This window comes from Neurospora tetraspora (genome assembly GCF_033439725.1).
Source record: "Neurospora tetraspora strain CBS 560.94 chromosome Unknown B0H65scaffold_9, whole genome shotgun sequence".
Taxonomy (NCBI): Eukaryota; Fungi; Ascomycota; class Sordariomycetes; order Sordariales; family Sordariaceae; genus Neurospora; species Neurospora tetraspora.
This window is the reverse complement of record NW_026944391.1, coordinates 1621426-1649425: the sequence shown is the minus strand read 5'-3', so window position 1 is coordinate 1649425 and position 28000 is coordinate 1621426. Positions and strand designations below refer to the sequence as shown.

General features: G+C 55.2%; 8 protein-coding genes across 8 annotated transcripts; 2 read left to right on the top strand and 6 right to left on the bottom strand.

Annotated features, from left to right (window-relative positions):
- Positions 1–6: 6 nt before the first annotated feature.
- B0H65DRAFT_534389 (uncharacterized protein) lies at positions 7–4478 on the top strand (the record flags this gene model as incomplete). The annotated part of the gene is made up of 1 exon (XM_062829000.1): positions 7–4478. Exon 1 carries the CDS (start codon positions 366–368, stop codon positions 4476–4478), a length of 4113 nt encoding a protein of 1370 aa, XP_062677253.1. The 5' UTR covers positions 7–365.
- A 523-nt stretch (positions 4479–5001) lies between these two features.
- Positions 5002–6252, bottom strand: B0H65DRAFT_543158 (uncharacterized protein; the record flags this gene model as incomplete). Its single annotated transcript, XM_062829215.1, has 2 exons — positions 5002–5821; positions 5996–6252. 2 exons carry the CDS (start codon positions 6250–6252, stop codon positions 5002–5004), a joined length of 1077 nt encoding a protein of 358 aa, XP_062677252.1.
- A 624-nt stretch (positions 6253–6876) lies between these two features.
- Positions 6877–9295, bottom strand: B0H65DRAFT_341461 (uncharacterized protein). The gene is made up of 2 exons (XM_062823653.1): positions 8511–9295; positions 6877–8419 (listed from the first exon to the last, which is right to left on the bottom strand). Exons 1-2 carry the CDS (start codon positions 9086–9088, stop codon positions 7129–7131), a joined length of 1869 nt encoding a protein of 622 aa, XP_062677251.1. The 5' UTR covers positions 9089–9295; the 3' UTR covers positions 6877–7128.
- A 1945-nt stretch (positions 9296–11240) lies between these two features.
- B0H65DRAFT_341425 (uncharacterized protein) lies at positions 11241–13033 on the bottom strand. Its single transcript, XM_062823652.1, has 3 exons — positions 12846–13033; positions 12632–12792; positions 11241–12569 (listed from the first exon to the last, which is right to left on the bottom strand). The coding sequence occupies exons 1-3, from the start codon at positions 12922–12924 to the stop codon at positions 11328–11330; spliced, it is 1482 nt and encodes a 493-aa protein (XP_062677250.1). The 5' UTR covers positions 12925–13033; the 3' UTR covers positions 11241–11327.
- Positions 13034–14177: 1144 nt separating this feature from the next.
- B0H65DRAFT_480815 (cytochrome P450) lies at positions 14178–15982 on the top strand. Its single transcript, XM_062827604.1, has one exon. It carries the CDS (start codon positions 14489–14491, stop codon positions 15785–15787), a length of 1299 nt encoding a protein of 432 aa, XP_062677249.1. The 5' UTR covers positions 14178–14488; the 3' UTR covers positions 15788–15982.
- Positions 15983–16152: 170 nt separating this feature from the next.
- On the bottom strand, positions 16153–19719 carry B0H65DRAFT_480814 (uncharacterized protein). Its single transcript, XM_062827603.1, has 4 exons — positions 18711–19719; positions 17594–18642; positions 17290–17533; positions 16153–17234 (listed from the first exon to the last, which is right to left on the bottom strand). Exons 1-4 carry the CDS (start codon positions 19262–19264, stop codon positions 16340–16342), a joined length of 2742 nt encoding a protein of 913 aa, XP_062677248.1. The 5' UTR covers positions 19265–19719; the 3' UTR covers positions 16153–16339.
- A 726-nt stretch (positions 19720–20445) lies between these two features.
- Positions 20446–21755, bottom strand: B0H65DRAFT_341374 (uncharacterized protein). The gene is made up of 2 exons (XM_062823651.1): positions 21330–21755; positions 20446–21234 (listed from the first exon to the last, which is right to left on the bottom strand). Exons 1-2 carry the CDS (start codon positions 21542–21544, stop codon positions 20550–20552), a joined length of 900 nt encoding a protein of 299 aa, XP_062677247.1. The 5' UTR covers positions 21545–21755; the 3' UTR covers positions 20446–20549.
- Positions 21756–22097: 342 nt separating this feature from the next.
- Positions 22098–27238, bottom strand: B0H65DRAFT_341371 (ABC-2 type transporter-domain-containing protein). Its single transcript, XM_062823650.1, has 2 exons — positions 22516–27238; positions 22098–22453 (listed from the first exon to the last, which is right to left on the bottom strand). The coding sequence occupies exons 1-2, from the start codon at positions 27159–27161 to the stop codon at positions 22297–22299; spliced, it is 4803 nt and encodes a 1600-aa protein (XP_062677246.1). The 5' UTR covers positions 27162–27238; the 3' UTR covers positions 22098–22296.
- Between the last annotated feature and the right edge of the window lie 762 nt (positions 27239–28000).

The following is a 28000-nucleotide window of genomic DNA, read 5'->3' as shown; positions in this document are numbered from 1 at the left end:
CGAAAGGAACGAACAATCCAATCGAATCGCAGCTTCCACTCTTACAGTTCCGCTCCAGGGTCTTGTAATTCGTTCGCAATGTTTGGTTCATTGCGATTTCTTTTCTTGTTTTCTGGAAGTTCTGGAAGGTCGTTTCCTCCTCATCTTCCTCCTCTTCTCTTCGGTTGAAAGATGCTTCTAGAGAGGGTTGACTTTACCTCAACATTTTACTTTAATACCTTTACCTCGACCTATCCAACATACCTCTATCCCTACGAAAGCAGGCAAACACTCGACACTCCTCCCTGATCGAAGCATCAGGCCGACCAAGCCTCGGCCTACGCTACCTGACGACTCGATCCGAGCGAGGCACACTCTCCATCACAATGTCCGGCTACGACGATGACTTCGAAGACCGAGGCGCACGTCGCGCCCACGGCGGCCCATACACAGCCAAACACCCTGTCCCAACCGTAAAGGGTTACCGCGAACACCGAGCCGAGATCAAAGAGCAGGAAGGACAGGAGAACACGGCCCAGCTCCAGCCAGACGCCGATGGCAACATGAACGAACCCCCGTCCAAGACCAAGCGAGCGTACGATGCTGTCAAAGCTATATCCAAAGATGAAGACCAACAGGGCAATCAAGAGGGGGACCCATATCCGACTACTAATAGGAACTATCCCGATGCGCCTGTGGAGGATCCAGGTACACAACAGCAAGGTGTCTATGGTGGACAGCCCAACCCCAATGAAAATAACAACACACAGCAGGGTAATGGCCAGGCCACGGGCAGGGAGCAGCAGAAGCAAGAAAAGCAGAAGGAGCAACAAGAGAAATCAGCAACAGAGACAGTAGCCTCCACCGTCGATCCCAAAGAAAAGCGCAAGGTCATGAAGAAACAACAACCCCAGGGCCACGGTCGTGAGGTAACCGACCCGGTAACCCACTTGCCCATTACGATTCACGACATGACGGACAAAAACCTCGGTTCCGCTCCCGAGAATTACCCATCGGTCGGATCGGATCATAGGACCTTCACGGGCCCAGAAGCGGGGAATAAGAGCCAAGATCATTTACGAGAAGAGACATTCGAAGTTGGAGAGGCGCATCAAGGCATGCACAAGCTCTTTCCACCACCAGAGTTCGAGGAAACAAAGGAGCAGATGATGAAGACTTACCGACAGGCATTGACTGCTGGACTAACAGGACTTGGTGTTGTTGGGATACTGGGACTCGGTTGCATTTCGCTTTTAGGGTTTGGATCCGGGTCCAGGACAAAGACAGTCTCCCTTCTCCTCTTCCTCATCATCGCAGGCGCAGGTGCCTACGTCCTCATCCAGGGTGTATCCGGCTGGCTCGAAAAGCGCATCTCCTCCATCTTCGAAGAAGAAACCTGGGCCGCCGACCGTCACGCCGAAAAGACCGTCAACAAGGACGGCGCCCCCCTGCCCGAATCAGCAGCGTGGTTGAACGGCTTGTTGGCCTCCGTCTGGCCTTTGATCAACCCGGACTTGTTTGCTTCCATCGCCGACATGCTGGAGGACGTCATGCAAGCTTCCTTGCCCAAGTTTGTCCGCATGGTCAGCGTGGATGATATCGGCCAGGGAAGCGAGGCGTTTAGAGTGTTGGGGATCAAGTGGTTGCCGACAGGAGCCGCGGGACAATCGGTTGACGATCAGGGGAGACTGAAGGATGCTGGGGAGAACGATCGAGAGGTTAAAGGAGAGGGAGAGGTTGAAGGCGGAGGAGGAGAGATGGTCCAGGAGGGAATGGAAGCTGAGGAAGGGGACTTTGTCAACATGGAGTTGGCGTTTGCTTACAGACCTAGGTCCTCAGGGAAGTCGATCACCAGCAAGGCCAAGAATGCGCATCTCTACCTCAAGTTCTACTTGCCTGGTGACTTGGCTGTTCCAGTCTGGGTAGAACTGAAGGGATTCGTGGGCATTATGCGTCTGCGGTTGCAGTTGACGCCCGATCCGCCCTTCTTCGAGCTGTGTACTCTGACCTTCCTTGGCCAGCCGCGAGTCAACCTTTCCTGCGTCCCTCTGTCGAAACACCTCCCCAACCTGATGGACATCCCGCTTATCTCGTCCTTCGTCCAGTCCGCTGTTGACGCTGCCTTGGCCGAATACGTCGCACCCAAGTCGCTTACTCTCGACCTCAAGGACATGCTCGTCGGCGATGACTTCAAGAAGGACACCATCGCTCGCGGTGTGGTGGCTGTCTACATCAAGAAAGCTCGCGGGTTCAAGTGCGGCGATGGCGGATTCGGCCCTATCGAGGGATCCTCTGATCCGTACGTGACCGTGTCATGGGGCAAGGTCGGCAAGCCCATGTTTTCCACACGCATCATCATCGACGAGCAAGAGCCTGTCTGGAACGAGTGGGCTTACATCCTTGTCTCGCCGGATGAGCTCAACGCCCAGGAGAATCTGCGCATCCAAATTTGGGATTCGGACAAGTATACTGCCGATGATGACCTGGGACGTGTCGAGGTTTCTCTCAAGGAGTTGATGCACAGCGAGGAAACCAAGAACAAGATGCACGATCGCGAAGACCGGCTTATGGCTTCCGACCCCGACGAGACCATGCCTGGCACCATCTCCTGGGCAGTCGGCTACTTTGCCAAGGCACACATCCAGCAGAGCCAGCTCGACAAGCAGACTTTTGATACCTCCGTTCGTTCTTTGGACCAGCTTAAGCAGCAAGTCCACGAAACCACCGAGTCCAAACTCCGCGAAGCCTCCCTCTCCAAGGACATGTCTCAAGAAAAGCACCAACAGGAAGCTCAAGACTTCAAGGGTAAAGAAGACCAAATGATCATCTCCTCTCGGCCTCTGCCCTCCATGCCATCAGGGATCCTCTCCATCCAAATCCACAACATCACCGGCTTGGAAATCACTCCGCTAAACCAAGACCGCAACCGCTCCACCGGCGCCGACGAAGTCAAGGAAGACGCCGCTGAGCAGTCCGATAGCCTGCCAGACTCCTACTGCACCATCATCCTCAACCAGCAAAAGATCTACCGCACCAGAACCAAGCCCAAGAACGCGAAGCCCTTCTTCAATGCCGGCACCGAAAGGTTTGTCAAGGACTGGAGCACTTGCGAGGTGATTATCAGTGTGAGGGATAACAGAGAGGGCGAGGAGGATCCTTTGCTGGGTGTGGTGTATCTGCCGCTGAGAAAGGTGTTTGAGCACAGAAGTCAGGTAATGGGGACGTTCCCGTTGTCAGGAGGAATCGGCAACGGCAGGGTGAGGGTGAGTTTGGTTTGGAGAGAGGTGGAGATGGGAGAGCAGGTGATGACACGGGAACTGAGGGGATGGGACATGGGAACCGTGGAGGTTAAGGGGGGTGTAAAGTGGGGTGGTGGTGGTGATACGGAAGGAACGAGGGGAGAACTGGAACGGTTGAGTGGGTGCAAACTCAAGTTGAAGACCAAGATTGGCAAGGGGAAGATGAATCCGCTGGAGGGAGAGGAGGGCGTTTGGGTGCCCAAGAGACATCATGCTGGTGGTCGTGGGCAGCAAATGAGTCAGCAGAAACAACCCGGCAATGGCATCAGCGAGGGAAGCATCTTCTTGGGAGTCGTCAAACGCTACCAGAGCATGTTGCTGCTTCAGTTCAAGGACAAGCACTCTCTCTTGCCAGATTCCAATCCTGCGCTGGCTGTTCTCTGGCTTTCTTCCATCCCGGATGAGGAGGATGTCACTGTTCGTTTGCCGGTCTGGAAGGGAGGCAAAAAGCAGCTGAAGAGGGCCAGTACCTGTGCCGAGTACAAGGGGTTGGAAGAAGGTGAGAAGCCGTTGGGCGAGGTTGAGTTCACAGTCAGGTTCTGGAGAGGATTGTCCGGGTATCATAGGAAGTATGCGAGCAAGCCGAGGAACAGCGATGTCAAGGGGGTGATGGAGGTATTGGATACGGTGTGTGATGAGAAGATGGATGAGGATGATGATGACGGTGCCGGCGGTTCTTGGTCCCATTCGGATACAGATACCAGTGAGTCGGGCTCCGACAGCGATTCAAGTCTGTCTGACGACGAGTACAATACCCGCCATAACATCCACTCACCTCAGCACCGGGACACTTTCCAGGAAGCAGCAACCCGCCAGGCTCTCCGGAAGCACGGCGACAACAACGCATCCTCTTCCAGCAGCTCATCTGACTCGGACACCGAAGACCTTCCGGATACCTCCGACGACCATCACAACCCCGTCTCCAAAGCCACTCACAAAGTCAAGCACAAGATCTCCGCCAAGCTCGACGGCGACAAGATTGGCTCCGACCAAGACGACGGCAAACGCGGCGTCATAGCCCAAGTGCAGGATTACAAGCAACATCGCAAGGAGCTGCATAGAAGACACCGAGGCGTGATGCAGTGGAAGGCGGCGAGGACGCTGAATTGGCTTGGTGGACAAGTGAAGAAGGGTAAGGGGAAGGTAAAGGAGTGGGGGGAGCATGGGGATAAGGGGACGGGGGTTGAGACTGAGGTTTAAATTGGGTTGAGAAATGTAAGTAACCTAAAAGTGTAGTGTTAAAGGGTGTTATGAGGTGCTGGCTACCTGGAATTACGGTCTCTATTCTAGAGGTGTTGATGGTGGAAGTTCTTTGTAGAGGTACGTGTTTTAGTGGTCTCGCTGCAGAAGAATAATCGATCTCAACACCAAACTAACATCGCCAAAAAGTCAACAAACCAGCAGCATTTCCATTGAATCATTTCAACATCCAAATCTGTGGGATAACCGGTACTCCACCTACGCTAATTAGGGGTATCAAGCGATCATACAAAACATTACGTGCCCGATACGCGTTATCCGCTCGCCTATCTCTGCCGGTTTGAGACCAACGCATTCACCACGGCCAAACACTCCCACTCTCCTTTTGTCGGCTGTCTCGACCCCAACCCCTTGATCAACCCATCGTCTTTGATCTGGTGAGTGATCCGGGCGATGGCCATTGCGTCAAGGGTCGTAGTCCACGTCGGCGCCCGGTAGATGTACCAGACCAGCCCCAAGATCCCTACGGCCTGCAGCGCCACACCAGCACGCTCAGAACGATCATGGCCGTGTCCGAAACCATAAATCGAATCATCTCCTCACCTTCCAAGCTCCAGATCCTATCCACCTCGTCAGTTCGAAAGGCATCGAAGTGATAACCCGGATACGTTGCCGCCTCCATAAGGGTCTGCGAAGCCAGGTGCATGGCCATCTCGAGGTAACTGGTCCCAGAGTCGTAACCGGAAAAGTCGATATCGAACCAGTCGCCCAGGATAAGAAGAAGCAGGAGATGGTGCAGTTTCTCGCTAGTCCACAGGGTGCCGGCGTAGTACTTGGTGTAGTATGAGCATCGTCGGGCCATTTCCTCGCTGGTGCGGCGGAAGGGGAAGGGGCGGGCTTGGCAGAGGAGCTGGTAGAGGGTTTCTTCGGGGGCTGAAGACGAGGAATTGGTTGCCTCGAGGGGAGCGAGGTCCTGCGCGAGATGGAAGACGGAGCCATTGCCGAAGAGGGCGTGGAGGGATAAGAGGAGAGGTCCGGGACTCTTGGGCACCTGCTGCTCTTTCGCTTTTTCGGAATAGCAGTATTCGTTGCCCAGAGAGGCCTCGTCAATCGCGTTGATCAGGTCATAGTCCCGGTATAAACTGCCGCCTACCTCCGTCATTTTGGTGTCGCGGATGAAGCCGTCTATGGTCGAAAGGTCGGACGGGTCGCTGCGTGCTGAGAAGAGAGGGCCGTGCTGGCCGGAATTGTACCGGTTGCCTAGCTCGAAGTAGCCGAGGGTGGTGACGCCGGTGCAGCGGACGAGGAGGGTGGAGGATGAGTCGGCATGACTGACGGTTTCGCTATGGGTCATGTTGACGTAAGCGACCTCACAGCATATCAAAACTCACCAACAAGAATCAGTCCAACCGCCACTACCGCCAACTTATTCCCTCCATCATGAGCCGGTCCCTCCAACGCCCCCGTAAACCACGTCCGATCCGCCAAACTAAACAGCTGCCTGACATTCAGCTTACTCCTCTTCGACGTCCGTCGCGCGTACACCACCGCCAGCAGGTAATAGATGACCGGCAGCGAAACCAACGCCTGGAGCAAGTTCAGCACGGGAAACAGCTGTCTGTAGAACGGCTTCGCGTCGATCTCGTCCCGGGCCAGCTAGCAGATGTAGACCCATGCCCTGGTTCGCTTCGAACTGGTCTGGCTCCGGTTGATACTCGACGTGAAGCTCGTAGCGAAGCTCGTGGCCGGTTCCTTTGCGCGTGGTCCCTTGCATTTCGAAAAAACGTTGCTCCTTAAACGAATGTATCACGATCGCTCCTCATAGCAAATGCCTTGACCTAAGTCATATGGTATTCAGGCCGCCCTCCCGGTACGGTCGGCGGCGTGACGTGGTGCGCATATAGCAATACGTATACCTACAGCTCGACCTATAATATTAACACGGCTACGCTCGAGCTGTACGCGCACCGCGTAGCCGTATCAATATTATAGGTCGAGCTGTAAGTATACGCATTATTATATACGTACTATATTATACCGCACCGAGGGCGGCCCGAATACCACATGACTCATATCAAGGCATTTGCTATAAGGAGGGATCGTGATGCATTCGTTCAAGGAGCAACGTTTTTTTCGAAATGCAAGGGACCACGCGCAAAGGAACCGCGATAGCTTTATCCAGGCGGCGAATGCATGGGCACGCCAGTCCGACGTGGAGGCGCCGCCTGAAGGTTGAACCGGGGGCGGGGAATGGAAAATTTGCCTGGTTTGTTGACTTGGCGATGGTGGTTTGGTGTTGATACCAAGGGAATGTTTACTGCTGAGAAAAAAGTCAAGTACCTGTAGGTACAGGGCACCCATCTGGGTCACGTGCTCAGCATGCTGATCCCTGGCTTTTTCAGGGCTTGTGAGTTCTTGGCATCCCGGAATCGCCAACAAACAAATCACGACACGAACAAACAGCACAAGAACGATTGCTAACCTGGGCATTACAAATGCTTTCGGTATAAAGAGACATGCCATGCCCATAACCCAAAAAGTCAAAAGACCGACCGACGCCGACCACGATGCTATCCCAACCGTCTATCCACCGTCTATCCCAACCACTCCATGCAAACAATAACGGAACTGATATCGATGACCCTCCCGCTTAAGCCGCAGGAAGAGTAACAAGACCAGTATACGACCCATCATCACGATGCACAACCGTCTTCTTGCCCGTCTCCACATCGACCGCATAAATGCTACCACCCAAGTCGCAGACAAAGATCTGCTTCCTGGCAAGATCCAACTTGAGACCAATGGGCTCATGGAACCGTCTCGCCAAAATCCTGACTTCCTTCTCGCCCTCCACCCTGGCGCAGTTCAACGAGCAACCGCGGGGGTGCTCACCGCGATCAGTCCAGTACAGGACCCCCGTCTCGGCCTCAATCTCGAGATCGATCGGCTCAGGAAGCTTGTCGAATACGACCTCGATATCGGAGCGGTTGGAAGCAGTCTCGCCAGGGAGGAAATCGATGTTGGCGCGGAAGATGCGGCCGAGGTTGGACTTGGCAGGACCCTTCTGCGTCCAGTAGAACTTGCGCTCCTTGAGGTCGACGGTGATGCCGACGCACCAGTGCAATAAATCGCCCACGCCGCCGGGGTTCTGTACGAGAACCTCGTGCTCGCTGCCGTCGACGTTGCAGCGGTGCACGGAGCAGCCCTCGCGGTCGCAGAAGTAGAGCTTCTCGGTGCCGGTTTGCTGATCCTTGATGAGGACGAGCTGCTTGGGCGTAGTGAGGACGCCATCGCCGAGGAGGACCTTCTTGTCGGAGCCGTCGAGGGTGGAGGACATCAGGCTGCCGTCCTTGGCGGTAACGTCGGCGCCCATATTAGTCCAGTACATACGGTTAGCAGAGGGGTCGACGTCGATGCCGTCGGGGAGGGGGAGGCCGGTGACGAGGGCCTTGGGCGGCTGGTTGGGCTCGTCGAGGCGGAGGATCTTGCCATTGGTGGTGAGACCGGCGAGGGAGGGGTAGGAGGGGGAGTTGGAGCCGAGACCGACGTCGAGGAAGAAGATGGGAGGCATCTGCTTCTCGGTGCCAGCAGCAGCCTGGGCAGCGGCGGCGGGGTTGAGAGGAGGGTTGACGGCGACGGTGGAGGGAGGGTAGATACCACCCTGCTCGGGGGTCTTGAGACCGAGCTTGCCCTGGGTGATGTAGTTGCTGCGGAGCCAGTCAACGGTGAGAGACCCGTCGAGCTTGCGCTCGTTAATGTAGTTGTCCTCGATAAAGGCGACGGTGTCAAGGCCGACTTGGTCCATCATCTGGCAGGGGACGACGGACGTCTGGAACATGTGCGCCCAGAGGGCGTCGATCTCGGCGGCGTCGGAGACACCTTCAGCGAGGATGGTGAGGATCTCGCGCTTGACGGCGGCCCAGAGGCGGTTGAAGATGAAGCTGGCAAGTTGTCAGTGATGGTTCGAAGAAGGTGATATCTCGGGGGTCCAAGTGGATCATCCCCAAGAATAGGGGTCGTGGAAACACTTACCCAGTAGACTCCTTCCTCGCCGTCGCCGGAAGCATGCCGCACTGCCTAAGCACGTCGCTCAGGAACGGGAAGATCTCCTGATGGGTATACCCATCCGTCATCAACTCCACCGTCCTGACCATCGGCGGCATCGTGTAATGCACATTGCACACCAACTTTTTCCTCTCGTCGCTGACCTTGTCAAGCATCAACCCGCTCCTGAAACTGCTCGAGTTGGATCCCAGGATACAATCCTTCGGCGCGTACTTGTCTAGCTCCTCAAAGGTATCAATCTTGAGCTCGATCTTCTCCGGCACGGCCTCGATGACGAGCCACGCGTCCTTTACCGTCGTCTCGATGTCTTCTGAGGCTGTGTAGGTGCCATACTGAGCGGGCTTGCCGTTAGGGCAGAAGGAGGTGTAGAACTCCTTGTTCTCGTCGATGTACTTGATAGCGTCCTCACGCGCCTGAGGGAAGGGATCACGGATGTGCACATTGAAACCGCCGGCGACGAAGCTGCAGGCGATACGACGGCCGAGGACACCACCGCCCAGGATGGCGACGGGGCGGGAGCCGATGTGGGGGGCTGACCAGACCATGTTGTGTGTTTTCAGTCTGGTATTCGGTGTGGGTGTGTTTAAAAGATGTTAAGAGGTAAGGTGGTAAAGGGAGAAAGGGGGAAAGTAAACAGTGAAAGATGCAATGGATGGATGGATGGATGGTTGTTCAGATGGGATGAGTGATATGGAATAGGCTAACAACGCTTCAACGAGGTCAAAACACGGGAGATATATACAACATAAACCCAGGCCGATGTCCGGAATCTGGGCATAGTTGCCATGATCCGCCAGTCTGAGAATAGCACGCATCGTGGTCACGAGTGTCCGCATGTCTCGAACACATACCGACCAAGCCGTGCGTGCGAACGACGTCCGAGTGGTGGACATGGAAGCTTCGAAACAACAATCTACGAAAAAACAGCGCGAAGTTCCGTGGGCCCGCGAGGCCGGTACGCTAACAAACTACATTGGCAATGCGAGGATAATCAGGGAGATCCCATTGATGATCGATATCAAGGATATGATGGGATGGCCTGGGATGGGATGGGATAGAAGGGGAAGGGGCGGGCACGGCCGAAGCTCGGACGAGAAAAGTACGGCGTCGTTGTGTCAGCACGTTTCGAGACTCTTCAACCCTTCGGATGGGCGGGCACGGCAGGCTTGTCAAGCCTGTCATCCACTCCAGGAGTTCCAGTCCTAATAAAATATATCCGGGAATAGGAACAAAAGGGTCTAGAGTTGTTGAAGGTGCGATGAATACCCGGGTCTGTGCTGTGGAGAACAGGAGAGGATGAGAAATCAGCTGAAGGCCGCCGGGGACGGGGACCATGTCGATGTCATCAGCCGAGGTATGGACCCACTTATTCTTTTGCGCATGGCCCGGACGGATGAAACTCGCTGCCATCTTGGGATGGGGAATTCGACGCCGCATGGAGATGATGATGGATGGAGAAAGATGGCAAAATCCGAGGTAAAGGAGATAAGGTGAATGGATGTTGTGGTGTACGGACGCGCAGGATTCGGTGAATGGGTGCAGACAGACGGAAGAGTCTCCAGTTTCCAATAGTCTGGAAGCGGACTGGAAACGGAAGAAGCCATTCGCAATCAGACACTTTTACACTTCACACACCGCTGGCACCGCTAACATGAAGTCGCATCCCGCTCGTAGGTAGTTCGGCTTTTACCAACGGCCAATGGTCAACTAACGGTCAACCATGTGGTGTAGCACTTACATTGGCCATTACTTTCCATCCATGCAGTGATCATGTACCCATCAAATGCCGCACGGTCCCCGAAGACTTGTTGGTGATGATGGAGTCAGCGAGCAGGGACAGGCCTTCGTCTCTTCATATTTCCATATGCCTCAATTGTGGAGTCAGGCCGGGAAAGGGATTCTTCGAAGAATCGACCATGCCCACCCGATATTTTCGATGTTTCAGGCGGACAGCGGTCCGGGACGTTGTTGTTAGTGGACTTGGCGACGTTAGCGTCCCTAGCATCGGACATCGTTCGTCCCAAACATGGGAGTTTTTAGTGCCGGTAGTTCTTGATGGTGTTATTCCCGAATGCTACCTTTTTATCAAACTCGATCGGTGGACAGAATCGCAAAGGGTTTGAGGCATCATGAACTTCGTTTTTTCTGCTGCACATGGTCAGTAAGGAACTTGGTGGGTGTCATCTGTTCTAGAAACAACAAAAGATCATAGTGGAGGTGGAGACGAGTCGGAGATCGTTTCCTTGAGGAGAGATCGTGGTGATGATCACCGTTTGGCAGTTGGAGACCTTTTTGCGTTAAGGAAATCATTCGCACGAAAACATCGCGGGTGGGAAGAGGATTCTTTGAGACACGTGGACGGGGACAGCATCTTTTTACTTTGCAGAGGGACTGGATCGTGATGAACACCGTTGGATCCCGACATCCACAGCGCTTGTAGACATCAAGAGCAACCCCGAAAACCCCTAGAAGATCTAAATAAGATAAGAAGTCACGGTTACAGCAACCAAAAGACCAAAAGTGATGTAAACGATCGTGTTGATATCTGTGACAAAGGAAAAGTTTCTATCAATCGTCCATGTCCTCTAAACCAAAAACAATGATATCCCATCCACACCTAATATGACCCCTTTTGCTACCAAAAAAACCTTTGAACGCAAACCCTGTAAATGCAATTACAACAGCAATGATGACCACCACCACTTCAAGTCATTAACCATCCCCAAAACAGTTCCACCGGAGAAGACCCAAAAATAGCTCCCATGTGCCATGCACTACCCAGACTTAGAACAGGAACACCTGATCAGTAGCCTTGGACAGCGTGCCAGGGGCCGTGAAACCAAGAGAAACCAGGTTCTTGCTCATAGCAGCCACCATAGGAGGAGGTCCGCAAAGCAACATCTTGGTGGTATCCGCAGCCGCAGGCAAGAAATCCTTGATCATATCGGCAGTCACGAAGCCCCTAAGGCCAGTCCAGTTCTCGTCCGCCTGGCCGAGGACGTACTGCACCGACAACTTCTCAGGGAACGCCTTGACGAACCCATCGAGCTCCTCGCGCAACAGGATATCCGCCTCGGTGTTGTTGGCATACAACAGCGAGATCTTAGTCTTGTCGCTCTCGTCCTCGCAGATGGCGCGGATGAGCTGGTACATGGGCGTGATACCGGTGCCGCCGGCGATCATGCCGATTTCCTTGGCGTACTGGTTGGGCACGTACTGCATGGCGCCCTTGGGTCCGCGGATGTCGATCTGGTCGCCAATCTCCATGCGCTCGAGGTGCTTGGTCATAAGACCCTGGTCGTAGACCTTGATGAGGAGCTCGACGCGGCCGAGATCCGAGTTGTTGGAGACGGGGGTGTAGGAGCGCGAGACGGACTTGCCGTCGATGAGGGCGCGCAGGGCGATGTGCTGGCCGGTGGGAAGACCGAGGACGTCGGTGGGGTGGGGGAGGGCGAAGACGAGGTGGTAGACGTTGGGAGATACCAACACCTTGCGCACCAGCTTGAACTTGCGCCAGTCCGCAGGGTCGATCACCTTGACGGGAGGCTTGACGGCAGGACCCGAGGTGGAGTTGGTGGGGATCTTGAGCTCGGCCATCTTGCGCTCCTTCTTGGCGGGACGGCTACGGGGGAAGTGGGTGAACTCCTTCTGGGCCTCGAACTTGGAGAGTACCCAGGTGGTGACGACGGTGGTCAGGGAGAGCTCGACGACGGTGGCGATGCCAACGCCCCACCAGAAGAGCTTGGAAGAACCGCCGTTTTGGGCGAACTTGGAGCGGATGAAGTCGGCGAGCTGGTTGATGGGCTTCTGCGCGGTAGTGACGGCGGCGAGAGCCCATTCGGGGCCTGTCCACCAGCCCTTGGCCAGACCGACGGCGCCGACGCTGGCGATGACGGAGGACATGGCGATGGTCTTCTTGACATTCTTCTTAAACTTGTTGACGGTGGGCTTCTCGACCTTGATAGCGGCCTCCATAGCGACCTTTTCGTATGTTGGCCTGAAGATCTCGAGCTCTTCAGCATGTTCCTGTAGACGATATTTGGTGAGCGATGATTCAGGGGCAAGTAAACAAAGAGATCAAAACATACCTCTTCCGCCAAATCACCAACGTAGAGCTCTTTTAGGATATCGGTGGCCTCGACAGAGTGTCCAATTTCAACGAATTGCTCGGTCGCATCCGTACCGGCGACCTCACGAAGAATGATGGAGCCACCAGGATGGTCCTCAAGGTATTTTGTGGCATCGTAGACTGAAGAAGTCAGCAAAGGGTTGACTATCGAAATTAGGGAAAGAACAACTCACCTTTGTTGTGAATAACCATCCAAACATCGTCCTTGCTGTTGTGCTTGCGCACGTCGTCCAGAGTAAATGTGGCGGCCATGATTATACTTTCTTTTTCTTGTTTTCGAACAAATGCAGCAAAGTCAAGGAGGCCCAGCAACCTTGGGATAAACAGGAGTTAAACACACAAAGAGTGTAACGAGTGTAGTGGGTGGATATAAATCCAAGAATCAACAAACTGACAAACAATCGAAGTTGAACTAAGCAAGAACAACTTTCGGTGTGGTGGCCAAAAGGGGATATTTGTTCTTGTATACAAATGAACGAACCTCAAAGTCGGAACCGAAGTTTTGATATTCTCGCCCTTGTCGGCGAGATATTCCCGGCGCGCCGCTATGCGGAGCCGGGTGCCGAACAGAGGGACATGCTGGATGGAGTAGAGGTGAACTCTGTTCCTCGGTCACCGTCTCGGTTTCTCCACGCTTCCGCCCTATCCTTGACTTGGAAGGTCCATGTCGTGATGGGCCATGGCTGTCACCGTGTGCTGCATTCGTTGACGAGAAGAGAAAGTGGTCCACTCGATGGATATCTCAGAGTTTCATCGCACCCCTGTCGTATGTACCTGGCCCTTGCGGTGACTAGCCGGGGTTTGTCTTGTCTCCGTCCTTGACCGAAAGCTTGACAGATGGTTTTCTGCAGCATCCGATTGGTGATTGCCGCCACTTGCCCGACTTTTGGGTGGGTCATCTCGGGCGCGCGAACTTCGGTCGAGTTACAACCTTGGCCGGTCCATGCCCGTGTTCCATCCCTTTTCCTTCCAAGGCCTTCCGCCTTTGCCGGACTTACACCGGACGAAGACGGGGACCCAAAACTCCACCAGTCTGAGATATTGGCCCTGCACTGATACGAGGGGGGGCCGGACAATGATCGGGGATCGACAGCAACGAACTCTTCGAAGAACGACCCTACCCGCACCCAGATTTTGGATGGTTCTTTGTCAATCTGCTTTGCGTAATGCTACCAAAAGTGCCACTTGACCAGTCGGAGTGCAACAGACAGGCGGAAAGCGAGATGCCGAGACCCGATCACCCCCCTCCACCATGTTTTGCTGGCCAAGGGGTTGTAATCTGATATATAAAACCACAAATACCAGACGACATCTTGTTTGGACTTGTTGTTGATGATCCATATCTAACAGTTCAAGTGTTGTCTACACCTGAATCACACATCATCATCATCATCATGGCATCACAAGCATTCTTCCTCGTTGGCGACGAGCCATCAACTGCCCGCGGCATCGTTGTCGATCCCAAGTGGAAGCTTGAGGAGCTCAAGAGGGCTGTTGGCCTTGCCCACCATATTGCTGTGCCTACCGGTGTGTCAACAAACCCCTTTCCCGTGTTACAATTCACGAACTCACACTAACAACCACAGGCATCACCTTCCATTTCGACGCCGATGACGAGAAGGTGCTCAACACCGTTGAGGATGTCCTCAAGGCCGCTAGCCCCGTCGCCTGCAGAATCGATGGCAACCCCGTCCGCGACCCCCAGGGCCCCGAGGGTCTCCCCGTCGTCGGCTCCTACTACGAGATCTTCCCCGACCACTTGGGCAACCACTACAGACTGTTCCGCAAGTACGGCCACGTCATCAAGACCACCAACATGGGCCGGACCAACTACCTGACCGACGACCCGTCCGTGGCGCTCGTCGCCCTCGCCGAGTCGGCCTACTTCACCAAGAAGATCAACGAGGAGCACCCCCTCTTCGGCATCAAGGACAACTCGGCCATCTTCATCGGCGACACCGAGACCGAGAACTGGCGTCTGGCCCACAAGTTCCTCCCGCCCGCCATGGGCCCCAAGGCCGTCCGCCACTACACCCCTCTCATGCAGGAGTGCGTGCGCGGCTCCTTCAAGGTGTTTGACGAGCTCGACAGCCGCGGCGAGTCCTGGAACGTGTACCAGTACATGGTCAAGCTGGCGTCGCAAACGGTCGGCAAGTTCGCCATGGGCTTCGACTACCACCACTTCGACGCCGTCGACACACCGTTGCACTCGCTCGTCACCAACATCGTCAAGCTGCTGGCGCTCAACAAGAAGGTCACGGCCCGCGGCGGCTGGTACCAGCAGCTGCCCTTCGGCGACCCGGCCAAGCTCAGGGAGATGCGCAAGATCGTGTACGGCCAACTGGCCGAAACCATCGAGTCTGCCCCCAAGTCCGGCATCGAGAACCTCCCGCTCAACGAGGCCGCCACCAAGGCCTCGTGCGTGGCCGACTACCTCGTCAACGGCGTCGACGAAAAGGGCGAGCGCTTCCCCGAGGGCCTGGTCCTGTCCAACATGCTCGTCGTCACCGGCGCCGGCTACACCACCACCTCCTCTCTCCTGTCGTGGTGCATCTACTGCATCGTCACCTACCCGAAGATGCAAGAGCGTCTCCTCCAAGAACTCATCGACTACGGCATCAACGCCGAGACGGAATGGGACCCGGACCTGGCTCACTCGCTCCCCTTCCTCGACGCCTTCCTCAAGGAAACCCAGCGCTTGCACAACGCCTCGTTCCAGCCCGGCCGCACCACCAAGACGGACGTCGTTTTGCCAGGTGGCTTCCGCCTGCCCGAGAACGTGATCATGATCCCCGCGCTGTACGCCATCCACACCAACCCGGAGCACTGGCACGATCCCTTCCGCTTCGACCCCGACCGCTGGGAGACGGAGGAGGTCAAGGGCCGTCACCGCGGCGCTTACATGCCGTTCGCCACGGGCCCCAGGTCGTGCATTGGCTTCAACTTTGCGCTGCTGGAGATCAAGATCTTGTTGTCGGAGCTGGTGTACAGGTACAAGTTCACGAGAGAAGGGTTTGAGGCGATTGAGTATGATCCCGAGTTCCAGCTTATCAGGCCGCTTAACTTGTACGTCACTGCCAAGAGGAGGACGGAGTGGCCCGCTAAGAGCGCTTAAGCGGAGCGAAGAAAGCGATGATGATGGTTGTGGTTTCTTTCCTGTGGCATTTTGTCGGTGTTTTTTCGGTTCACATTAGTTCTTCTAGACTTTTTTTCTGTCTCTGCATTCTTCATGGGCGGGTTCTGTACATACTTCTTTACTCTCTTCTGCCTTCCCGGTGGACTTGGAATGGAACATCGGGTACTACTTCAACCATTGTGTGCCCTGCTTGTGATCTGCTTTGTTAATCGTCCTTGCTAATGATGCCTCCGGCGGCCCCATCCGGGGAGGGACCTCGCTTCGCTCGAGTGAAAGATGTGGAACGCAGATTCTGGGAGCAGTTCATCCCACATACGAGTTCCAGAAGAAAGTGACGTAAACATGGACCCCAATCATCTCCGGTCAAAACATTTCTTTTCCAAAGCATGAACTCCGCGTGTGCTATGTCTACAATGCCGGCCTAACCCATCGTGTATTTCCATATCAATGTCTTGTCCCATGTCTATCCCCAGCTTCATAACCATGTTGAATATCCATCTATACCTCTGTTTTGCCCGCAACATCCAATGATCACCGCCCATAACTCTCCTTGAGCACTCTCCACGCCCTCCAATGTGGTCCCGAATGCCTCACATTCGTATCCGCATCCAACCACTCACTCTCCCTCTCCTCCTTTTCCAGCACTCCAATCAGCTTTTGAACCAAGGGTTCGCTCCTTCTCGTCCATTCCTCTCTTAGTGCCTGCATTCCACTTCCCTGTTGTTGCTGCTGGTGGTTGGAAGCAGGAGTCGACGAACCCCCCGGGCCACCACCAACCAAAAGCTCCCTCAACATCACTGCCGAACTAACCGCATTATGCACAAACGACCAAGACCGACACACGGTCGGACTCAACTGGTACATATCCAAGAACCCACGAACAGCTTCCGTGGCGTGCATGGCGTACTCGCTCGTCAGCTGCTCTTCCTCTTGTCCCTGGATCCCCACCGCGTCGAAGCCCTGCTGGCGATCCTCCCGCAGTGAATCAACGCACAATCGGTACATCCTACACAAAGCACTGGCCACATGGATCTGGAGCCCCAATCGCTCCAAATGCTCTTGGAGAGTCTTGCAGTGCGAGTCATCCCTCAGGTATTGAACTGACTCTTCTCGGACCAGGTCGAACTGCCGCTTGAAGGATAGCAGGGAGCGGATTTGGGAGTAGCGGCGGTCTTTTTCGGTGCCGAACAGGGTGGTGGGGGATCGGGAAGTCGCGGTGCCTTCGCGGGTCCAGTCGAGAATGACGAGGCAGACCCGGAAGACGGTTTCTGTGAAGGTGTATTTCGTGGGGGAGGCGCTGGAAGAGCGGGAGGAGGCAAGGTGGCGGTGGGCGCCGAACAGGTCATTGTGCAGGATGGTGGAGGTTGCGACAGGCGGGCGGTCGTAGGTGAAGGAGAGGAAGGTGTCTTGAATGATGATCATGCGCCTGTTTCGGACTCTTGTTAGTGACACTCTTGTGAAAGGGATAAAGGGGGACTAACCAAAGATGTGCCGCCTGGCTACGATGGACCTCGCTCGCCCATGCGCCCTGAGATCCCGGCATCGATGCCTCATGCAATCCAATACTCTGCGCCAACCGGATTGTTGCGCCGAGGAGTATCCAAGCAGTGTTTGTCTCCAGATTATTCCGCAGACAGTGGCTCACGAGAGCCATGGCTTGGATCTGGTTCAGATCTGTCTTGAAAAAGAGGTTGGCTGTTCTGAGACATTGGAATGCCGAACAAACTATCACCTTGTTAGCATCGCGTTACGGCCAAGGGAAAGGAGGCTCAGGGGGCTGCTCACTAAAAACCTTACTCCTCAAATACCTCTCCTGCGCCGTATCCTCACTAAACTGCGTCCCACACGCCAGCACACTAAACAACAAGGCCAACCAACTCGGATCCGTATTCTCCTCGATCCAGCTCGTCGTATTCCCATTCCCCCCTTCGGCCTCCTGCTGTTGCGCCCGACTCATCATCGGCTGCCTCGACAGGAACGCATAGATACTCGCCCGAAAGTCGTCGAGAGCCACGAGAAGCGGATAAAACGGGTACACAGACGTCTCAAAAGCCTGCCAATACCGGATTATATCGCTCTGACAAGGCAACGTCCGACACACATCGGCCAGCTTCGCCTCGCGCGCCCACAAGTCCGTAAACGGATACGTTCGCGGTGTCACATGCAGCTGGACATCATGGTGCCTTCCTTGCGGTCCGTTGAGACCGGCATCCACGCCGAGAGAGAAGAGAGGGGCGGGGTCTTGGAAGCAGCCGAGCGAAAGGGGAGGGTCGGCGCGCTTGCCGAGGAAGATGGTGGCGCCTGTGGCTTCTTCGACGAATTGTTTCCCGCGGGAAAGGGGGGTCGATTCGAGTTGGGAGATGGCAGGCGGGGTGCCGCCGTAGTGGGCTTGGGTGGAGGAGGGTTTGCGGGTGTGGTTGTGGGAACCGCTGTGGTTGTGGTTGTTATTGTTGGTGTTGCCGTAGGTGGTAGTAGTTGTGGTAGAGGTGGCTACTAACGAGTCTAGACGGGGTAAGAGGTCGGGGGTGTCTCGGTGGTGCTCGGAATACTGCGACATTGATGGTGTTTGCGCATCTTGTTGGGGATGTGGTTGATGGTTGCCGGCATTCTGGTATGCTCGGTTGGACCGGCGCTGGACCAAGTCCGACTTGAGAGATTGTATTTGCCTCTCAATGTTTTCGAGACGTTCTAGAATGCCATCATCGTCATCTTGTGGTTGTGGTTGCTGGCCTTGTACCAATGGTGGAAGATAGCTGTCTCTGAGTTGAGGATTTGGTGAGGCTATTTCGTGTGGTCCTCTCCTCTGTGGCTGCGGTGGAGGGGGATATCCCGACCTAACATGCACCAGGACACTGTCAGCATGTGTGTAAGGAAAGGAAAGAAGGAAGAACCGCCCACACACCACCCATTCATTCCAACATCGTGGTTTGCGATGGTGCTTGGAGAGCTACCATGGTCAACATAGCCATTGTGCTGCTGCTGTTGTTGCCCCGTTGTCGTGGGGTCAAAGGCACCAAACCCATTACTTCCGCCGCCGTAAGGATCGCCGCCGACTGATCTTGGCGAACTAGCCGCAACGGACGGGACAGGGACAGACTGAACCGATATCCCCTTGGTGACAGCCGACTTGGTCACTGACGACGCTCCAGGAGTGGTAGTGACCCTCCGACACAGCGAGACGTGATCCCTCTTCACGCAGTTGGAACATGGAAGACCGCCATCGCACCGGACCTTGCGGTGTCGGCAAGGGAAGCAGGACTTGACATCGCGTGCCTTGCGCTTGTGCCTCAGCAGCTCGGTGACCAGCGCCGTGTTGTAGCCGTTGATGCCATCGGAGACGTCAACCGGGATTGTTGGTACAGCTCCAGGCGCATGGGCTATACTGACACTTGGCGAGGGGGAGGGGAAGGGACTGGAGGAGCTTGCTGTCGACGGTCGAGCTATCCGGGGGTCCATCTGATGTTGGGATGGAAGGATAATCTTTGCAGATTCTCTCTCTGACGATCTGATGGTAGTATCGAGCAGTAACTGTCTGTGGCTTGTTGCCCGTCTTGGTGATACCGTACTATGATGACGCTGGAATCCTAGATGGATAGATGGATGTAACTCGCACTCGGGTGGTCCGCTGGCCCGATTGACTCCCCTGTTCCGGAGTAGTGAGTGGTTAAGTGGTCAATGATGGACGGATGTGGATGTTGGTTTTGCGGAATAGTGTGCATTGGCAGCATTGGCATTGGGATAAAAAGACCCAAAAGATGACCATCAGAGGAAAACGATAGAGAATTGATAGTGGATGTTGATATTGCAGACAAGGATGGGACGAATCTACCGCCATGTAGGTATGATCGAGACGAACCGATATCCGAGACCTCCTAGCGGACGGGCTAACTGTCGACGGGGGCCACTCAGGCCTACGAGATGGTCGAGTGAAAGGCCAGTGCTTGTCATTGGTGGTTGGCCGTCATCGTGGTGGATCCCCCGTTGTTTGTGTCGAGGGTGGACCATTCAGGGGTAAGCCGACAGGGGAGAATCAAGGCCGATTCCCGAAGCTACACTATAATGGGTGGGGTCATTCAAGCCACAACAGGACACAGGCCACTCCCGGCCTCACTGCCGCCGGCATCTCCTTTCCTTCTCCGCGGATATGCGGCAGACTGACATGGCCCTCCGGAAGAACCACAGAGAGCACCTTCAACAAGCCATCGCCGGGTAAACTTCACATCCCCGTCTGCCAAAAGTGTCGAGCATGAAATCCCAAGGACCCCTCCCCCCCGTTGGCAACCGCGCCATCCCGAGCCAAGCCACGTGCTTGACGGGTTCCGTGATCCGCCTCATGCAAGCCATCTTTGGACGGCTCAAACGGTTGAATGATCTGCATCCCACGCCTCAGCTGGCACTTTGACAGGTTCTGGAAGTCTAGTTCGAAGATCTCAGATGGGGTGAGGGAGGGAACACAAGGACGGGCCGTTGCAGGGTCTAATTCGACGTTTACGGAGGGAACTAGGGCCACATCAAAGTGATATCTAGCGTTCATGATCCATTCTTCTCTCTAAAGAAGACGCCTGAAACGCCGTCAAACGTACCTCGCTTTCCATGCTGTACAAATGCTCATCCCGTCATAACATCATGAATCGTTCTTCCAAAGCCAAACCGGCTAGACTTAACATCCTCTGCATCCGTCTGGCATCTGGCCTCACTTCTTCCTCCAGCCTTCCCTAACCGTTTTCCCAACGGGATTACCTCAGTTACCAGGCACAACCCCCAAAACCCCTCCATCCACACAAATAACACTCCCGTTGACATACCGATCCCTCGCCAAAAACAGAACCGCCATCGCCATCTCCTCATCATGACCCGCCCTCTCCGCCGGCACCTTGTGTCCATGTCCCTTGACCTTCTCGTCTGACAACTCGCTCTTATTCTTCTCATCGCTCTCCCCCGTCGTCATCTCTGACGGAAAATACCCGGGAGCAATGGAATTCACCCTCACACCCGTCTTCTCAAACTCGGTTGACATCAACTTGGTCAAATGCACCGTCGCGCCCTTGGACGCATTATAACTGAAGTGTTTCTGCGCGTTGCGCATGATGCCTGACATGGAACTGATGACGATCACGTTGCCCGACATGTGGCTGTGCCCCTGGGGGTGGGATTTGCTGCAGGCTTGGAGCAAAGGCAGGAAGGCGACGGTGGTGAAGTAGACCGAGGAAACGTTGGTGGTGAAGACGGAGGACCAGTCGGAGAAGGACTCTTTGGACCAAAGTTCTTGGGCGATGTCCTTGGCGGAGGAGGAGACGCCGGGGTCGGCTTTGGGGCCCGAGATGCCGGCGCAGCAGACTAGGAGGTTGAGATGCTTTTCGAGCGAGGAGAGCTTGTCGACGAGGGATTGGAGGGAGTCTTTGTCTGTGACGTCGCAGGGGCCGATTCTGTGGGCGAGGTGGGTGTTAGCTGGGTTTGGAAACCTGGAGGAGACGGGGAGAAGGACGAGGGTGATGAGAGGCGAGGATGGAGCAAGACGTACGGAATAATCTTCCCGTTGCCTTCCTTGGGGCTATGTTCCTTAGCCGCATTCTCAAGAACCTCGAACCGCCGACCGGTGATGTACACACGAGCGCCGTTGGCGGCGAGGGCTTGGGTGCACATCAAGCCAATGCCGGTGCCGCCGCCGGTGACGAGGCAGGCCCAGCCATCGACGTTGAAGAGCTTGGAAGCTTGGAGGGAATGTGTATCGACCATTTTGATGGTTTGGTCTGGTTCTGCTGTTCGGTTGGGAATGCGGAGGAGGGTTCGTAGAGGTCGTAAATGTCGTGGAGGTCGTGTAAGTGTTAACGCACGATGTCGTGGATGTCGTAAAGTTGGCTATCTTTTTGAATCAGAGGAACAGGAGGGGAAATATAAAAAGAAGAATCCTCGTCAAAGGAGGCAGTCGCACAAACAAACGCGGCTCGTTCCCAAACGACGTCATTTTCACGGGTACGACACCCCTACGTCATGATGTCATCGGGCTTGCGTACAGCACATCAAAAGTAAACAGTTTTCCGCTTTCGGTATCCCGTCCCGTCACTCAGGTCCGTCCCGTCTGCCCGTTCATCGGATTTCGAGGTCACGATCGACCAAAGCCGACAACCACACCCCACGCCCATACTCTGTCCCGCCAAGGAGACGGGAGAAGAACGCCCTTTTTGATTTTCAAGTTATAGTGGACATTGGACAGTTACCTACTTACGTATGGTGCAAGAGAGATCACAGCGAGACAGGTTACACAAAACCTTGCGATCATGATGGTAATGCAAGACATAATGTTCTGATATTTGCTAGGAACAAAACAAAGATTTCTAAATCCCGAAGGAGCTCATTACATTGATATATTACCGTCCACCTTGCACCTTTACCTTCCGCCAAGTCCAAACGAGAGAGGTATCATCACGACATTCTTCCCATCATCCCTTCATCAACGAATCGGTCATTAGATCCACCACATCCATCACTCAGTTCTTAGTCTCCTCCTTCTCCTTCTTCCCACCAAACACACCCTCCACACTTTCCTTCACAGTTCCTACCACCGCTCCCACAACGCTTCCCACGAAGCCGAAACCAAATGACCACCCCTTTACCCTAACCGTGTAGATAAAGAAGTAAACGAGTCTGTGTCCACAAGTTAGCAACAATCCACAACACTCTCAAAGTCAAAGGGAGGGAATACTCACGCCCAATTGGAAACGCAAAACGCCGCAAAGATACCAAAGTTCCTCCACATCTGACCCGTCTTCACATTCAAACTCGCCAGATACTCCTCCCCGTCCGCATACGGACAATACCCGCACTCGTACCCGCCATCATCAACCACTCCCATCGTCGTCAAGTACCCCCTCCCCACACCACTCAGCCAAGTGCCCGCAAAGCTCTGACACGACTCTCCCACCGGCGGGCGGAAGACAGCCATCTCGTTATCAGCGCAGTGAACTGTCTGGCCCCGGAGGACGGCAGCCATGTTGCCGCCGATCCAGTAAGTCGCTGGGTTGAGGTAGTACAACCACCACTTCCAAGCAACGTTCATTTGCTGCCACGGCACCACGACGCCGTTGAACAGAGAAAAGATGACGAGGAAGAACGGCAACACGTTGGTGATGACGGCGAAAGAGGGCGCAAACGCGCAAATCCACTGGCCCCAGCTAGCGATGAAGATCATGAAGGAGACGGACATCAACCAGACGTAGACTGCTGACTCTGACTCGGCGGAGCCGGTACCGCGGGGCAGGCCGGTGGGGAGGTACCATGCTAGAAAGTAAAGGGTGCCCGCGACGATGGAGCCAGGGATCTCCGAGAGGATCTCGGCGGTGCAGAAGGCTACCCAGCCGTAGATGCGGGACGGGTGTTCGCGCTTTTCCCAGAGGGAGCGGGACATAAAGAATTTGGGGAGGACGGCGTTGAGGACGGTGGAGGGGAGCATGATGATTAGGAAGGCGGTGAAGAGGCTGTTTTGGAGCTGGGTGAGGGAGAGGGGGTGGGAATGGTGCGGAGACGAGATCTTCCAGTAGGTGAAGCCGTTGAAGATGCCCATGATCAGGCAGATGAAGAGGCGGCCGTAGAGGTACGAGGGGTCGCGCCATTGGCGGATGAACATGCGCTTGGTAAGAAGCCAGGCTTGGGTGGGGATGGGGGCGGCGAATTCGTGCTGGATGGGTTGAGCTTGGTTGTTGGAGAGTTGGGTGGCCAAGGTCCGGGTTTTCTTGATCATGTCAATCTCGGAAAGGACTTGACGGTACTCATCACTCTCCTTCCACTCCTCCGCCCAAACGACCCTCCTGCTCTTCCCATCCTTATCCACTCGTTTGTGCGGCTTCGCGGCTGTTTCGAGGAGGAACTCGGCGACATTCTTGCCCGGCGGACACTCGACACCTCGAGCGGCAAAGTAGTTGACGACCGAAGAGCCGTCTTTGCCGACGGGACCAAAGTAGAAGACGTTACCGCCAGGGTTCAGGGCCAAGATCTTGTCAAACTCCTGAATCAGATCGGAACTGGGCTGATGGATGGTACAAACGATAGCCTGTCCAGCTGCACACAACTTCCTCAGGAAGCGGACGATGGACATGGCCGACTGCGAATCCAAGCCACTGGTGGGTTCGTCAAGGAACAGCAAGAGGGAAGGCTTAGCGGCTAGCTCAACACCGATAGTCAACCGCTTCTTCTGCTCGACTCCCAAGGAAGAGATGATGGCGTCTTGAACATCTTCCAGCTCAAGGAGGTCGATGATGCTATCAACGTATGCGAGCTTTTCGTCCCGGGGAATGTCGCGCGATTGGCGCAAGAGGGCGGAGAATTCGAGGGCTTCACGGATGGTGGCGGATTCATCGTGCAGATCCATTTGCTCGACAAAGCCGGTGCTGCGCTGGAAGTCGGTTCCAAGGGGTTTGTTGTCGACGAGCATATCGCCTGTTAGGACACCGACGGTTTGGCGTTGAGACAAAGTGTTGAGAAGGGTGGTCTTGCCGGCTCCTGAGGCACCCATCAAAGCGACCATGACGCCTGGTTTGACGTAGCCAGAGACTTTGTTCAACAGACGCTTGGGGCCGTGGGGCGTGGGAACGGTATAAGTGACATCCTCCCAGGTGAAAACCTTCTCAGACTTCTCGATGGTTCTTCCCATCTCCTTTCGGGATGGACCATGGGGGGTTTTGTGCCCGACGTCATCGGTGGAAGAGCCTCTCGAGCTGCCCTTCTCTTCATCATGCGGGCCATTGCCGAGAGTCAAGTTCTTCTTGGCCTTGGAAGACTTCTTGAACACCAGGGCACCACCGCCGCCACCAACAAAGGACAGCTTCTCGGTCGCCAACACACTAACAAGCAGATACAGCACCGCAAAAGCGATGATCACCGCCCAGTTCCTCCACAAGTGTCCCCTCGTGTACTGGAACTGCTGGGCGAGATACGCATCCCCGTTCACCGTGTCATCCCCCGGCCTTCCACCCGGCAGCGTGCATCCCTGATTCTGCTGCTGGATGCCAGGGCCCTGGGGCACCAACATAGCTGGCGAGCACTGCATCTCCCTTCCGTGAAAGTCATTGGACAACACGGCCTCGAACGAGTAGGCGATGGGACTGATATAGTACAACCAACCAAACCAGATCTTCTGGCCGAGCATGACTGGTTTGCTCATAACATAGCCGCAGTACAGGACGACCAAGTTGAGAGCCAGCCCAGAAAACCGCACCGCGTCGTCGATGGTTGGACTCAAAGCGGCAAACATGCGATACAAGGCAGTCAAACAGTACGTGGTCGTGAAGATCAAGAGAGCGTAGGTGAAGAACTTGCCCGGGTCGCGGTCCAGCCCCGTCATAAAGTAGACAATCAAGCTGAAGATGATGACCTGGGCCAGCAACAAGGGGAAATCGACGATTGCGCGAGCGAAATTGACAGCCGATGGTCGGTAAAAAGCATACGCCTTATGCCTTTCCACCACCGCCCTTCCACTAACAGCCTTCATCAGCTCCGACATCTGAAGCCAGCCGAGGAAGATGATGCTGAAGAAGGTGGTGCCGCCTCTCATGAAAGCGCCGGACGTATCCAAGGGGGAATCATAGAACAGGGAGCTGACTACAAAAGCGACGCCAACGATAATGAAGAACTTGGTCCGCAGTTCCTGCTTGTCGCCCCAAGCCAGCCAGACCTCGCGGCGCGTGCAGGCGGCGACTTGCTTGAAGAAGGAGACGGTGTAGTTTGACTCATCGGAGACGCGGCGGGACTTTTGCGAGGAGACGGACTCCTTGAAGGCATGGGTGTCGGCGTGGTTGGTTTTGAGGAGGTGGGATTCATAGTCGCGAACGTCGGCGAGTACGTCTTGGTAGGATGCGCTGGCGAGGAAAGCCTTTTCGAGGTCTTCGGCCGTTTTGGGGCAGCGGTCTTTCCAACCTGGACGGAACTGGCGAGCGTTGGGGTCACAGAGGGAGGTTAGGAAGTCGGGGGTGGTTTGTCTCGGCGGCGCATGGAAGCCGAGGTCAATGAAGTACTGTCTCGCTTTGGACGCCGGACCCTGGAAGAGCATCCTGCCCTCGTCGATGACAAGAACTTTGTCCATCAGCTCGTAGATGCCCTCGCCGGCTTGGTACAGCGTGGTGAGAGTGGTGCGGTCACTGACGTCGGTCATGATGCGCAGGGAGCGGGCATAGTCGAGGGCCGAAGAGGCGTCGAGGCCGCGGGTAGAGTTGTCCCAACAGACGAGAGACGACTTGGTCGCCAGCGACTCCTGGATAGAGACACGCTTGCGCTCGCCGCCTGACACGCCGCGAACGTAGGCGTCGCCGACGATGGTGTGGCGGGTATGCGACATGGCGAACATCTTGAGCAGAGCGGTGATGATGAGCTCCATGTCGCCGCGCAGGCGCTTCTTTGTCTTGTTGAGGAGGGAGAACTTGAGTGTTTGCTCGACGGTGAGGGTGGGCAGATGGACGTCATCTTCGCCGTTATAGACGACCTCGCCGCGGTACTTGTTGGCTACTTCCTCGGCCGAAATGCCGCCGTAGTGGACTTCGCCGTCGACGGCAGCGTAGTCAGCGCGGTTGTTGGCGATGACCTTGAGGAAGGTGCTGCAGCCGCTGCCTGGGCGGCCGAGGACCATCATGATCTCTCCATGGCGGACAACACCGGTGAAGTTGTTGAGAAGCGTCCGAAGCTCGGGTTTGCGGCCGAAGCGCAAGGCAGGGATGTAGTTGCCGAGAATGCGGTAAAGGTCAGGACCAAAGGTGCCCAAGATGGCTTCGGGGAGTGTTCGAACAAAGGTGGCGCCGCTGCTGACACCCTTGACTGTGAGGTTCTTGAAGACAACGCCGACCTTCTTGGTGGACTCGCCGGCTTCGTTGCGCTTCTCGAGATGGCCATCACGCATGAACTGTTCGAGTTGAAAGTCCTGGTCGCCACTTCGGTCGCTAGACGAAACATCTCCGGGGCCTTCGTCCTCGGAATCCTGGTCATGTTGTTTGCCATCGCCCACAGCGTTGCTCACGGCAGCTGACAAGCGCTTGAACAAGCCATCTGGTCTCCCCCCACTGGTAGCGCGAGATGCCCTCGAAGCCGGGCGCGAAAATGGTTTTGACGTGGTCGATCTTTCCCTGGTCAACCGCGAAAGACCTAGTCGCAGTTCGGCAAATTCCTGCATGGCAGCCTCCCTGTCGACAGGACCGCCGACATCGCGCTCTCCCCAGGCGCCATCGTGGGATATCGAGGGGTTGAGTTCTGGGAGTGTCTCGTCGGGGTACTCGTTAAGCGTATCGTCGCGACTTGCCCTGTGATGGAGTTCGTTGGGAAGAGTGTTGGCGGCGCTTCGACGGTATGCCTCCTCGGACTGGTGGCCGAGCATGGTGGGCCGTCGTTTGTGGAGGTTGTGCCTATCTGACGGGCGGTGATGTTGTGTGTCGGTGAGAAAATGGTTAGGGTTAGGGAAAGAAAAAAAAAAAAAAAAGAAGCGAGGAACTTTTGCTTGGAAAAGAGTCTGTCAGCAAGAATGTCCGATGTCGTGTCAGGGAAGGCAGGAAGGATCGAGTCTTACTTATCTCCGACACTCAGAGTGAAAGTTCCATGGACACAACTAGTGTGCCTACCTTGTGTTAGTTGTCGATCCCAGTGGCGACCAATCAGGGCCTCCAAATACGGGAGTCCGAAAAGGGGAAAAGAAAAAAGAACAAAAGGCGGAAAAGACGGTAAAAACACCGGGCACTTTCAGTCTTTTTCAATGGGTGGGTCTATGAGAGCCGTTAGTTGCTTCTTCAACAGTGCATTTGCCGTTGTCCCGTAGATATGCAAGCACCAGCTTCTCTCTCAGATGTCTGTGAGCTGTCAACGTCGAGTGCTTGATCTTAGCTTAATGGGATGACTGAGAAGGATAGGACGACATGTTGAGTATATATCGGATGCATCTCTATGTTACATCCGGAGATGTTGTGAGAGTTCTCGAACTTGGAATTGTCATCACGGAAGAGACTCGAGGTTGGTCTCCACCTGGATTGGGAAATGATGGGTTTCTGGACGGCACGGATTGGTGATACCGTGAAGGGGATCCCGATAGATCCAGATCGAAACCACCATGGTGTCCTGTCTATTGCTGGGACAGGGTCTGCTGAATGCAGTATACGCGCAAATAGAATCACCATCACGTTGATCCTGCTTCTCACGCATGCGCATCTGCTCGTCTCAGATGCT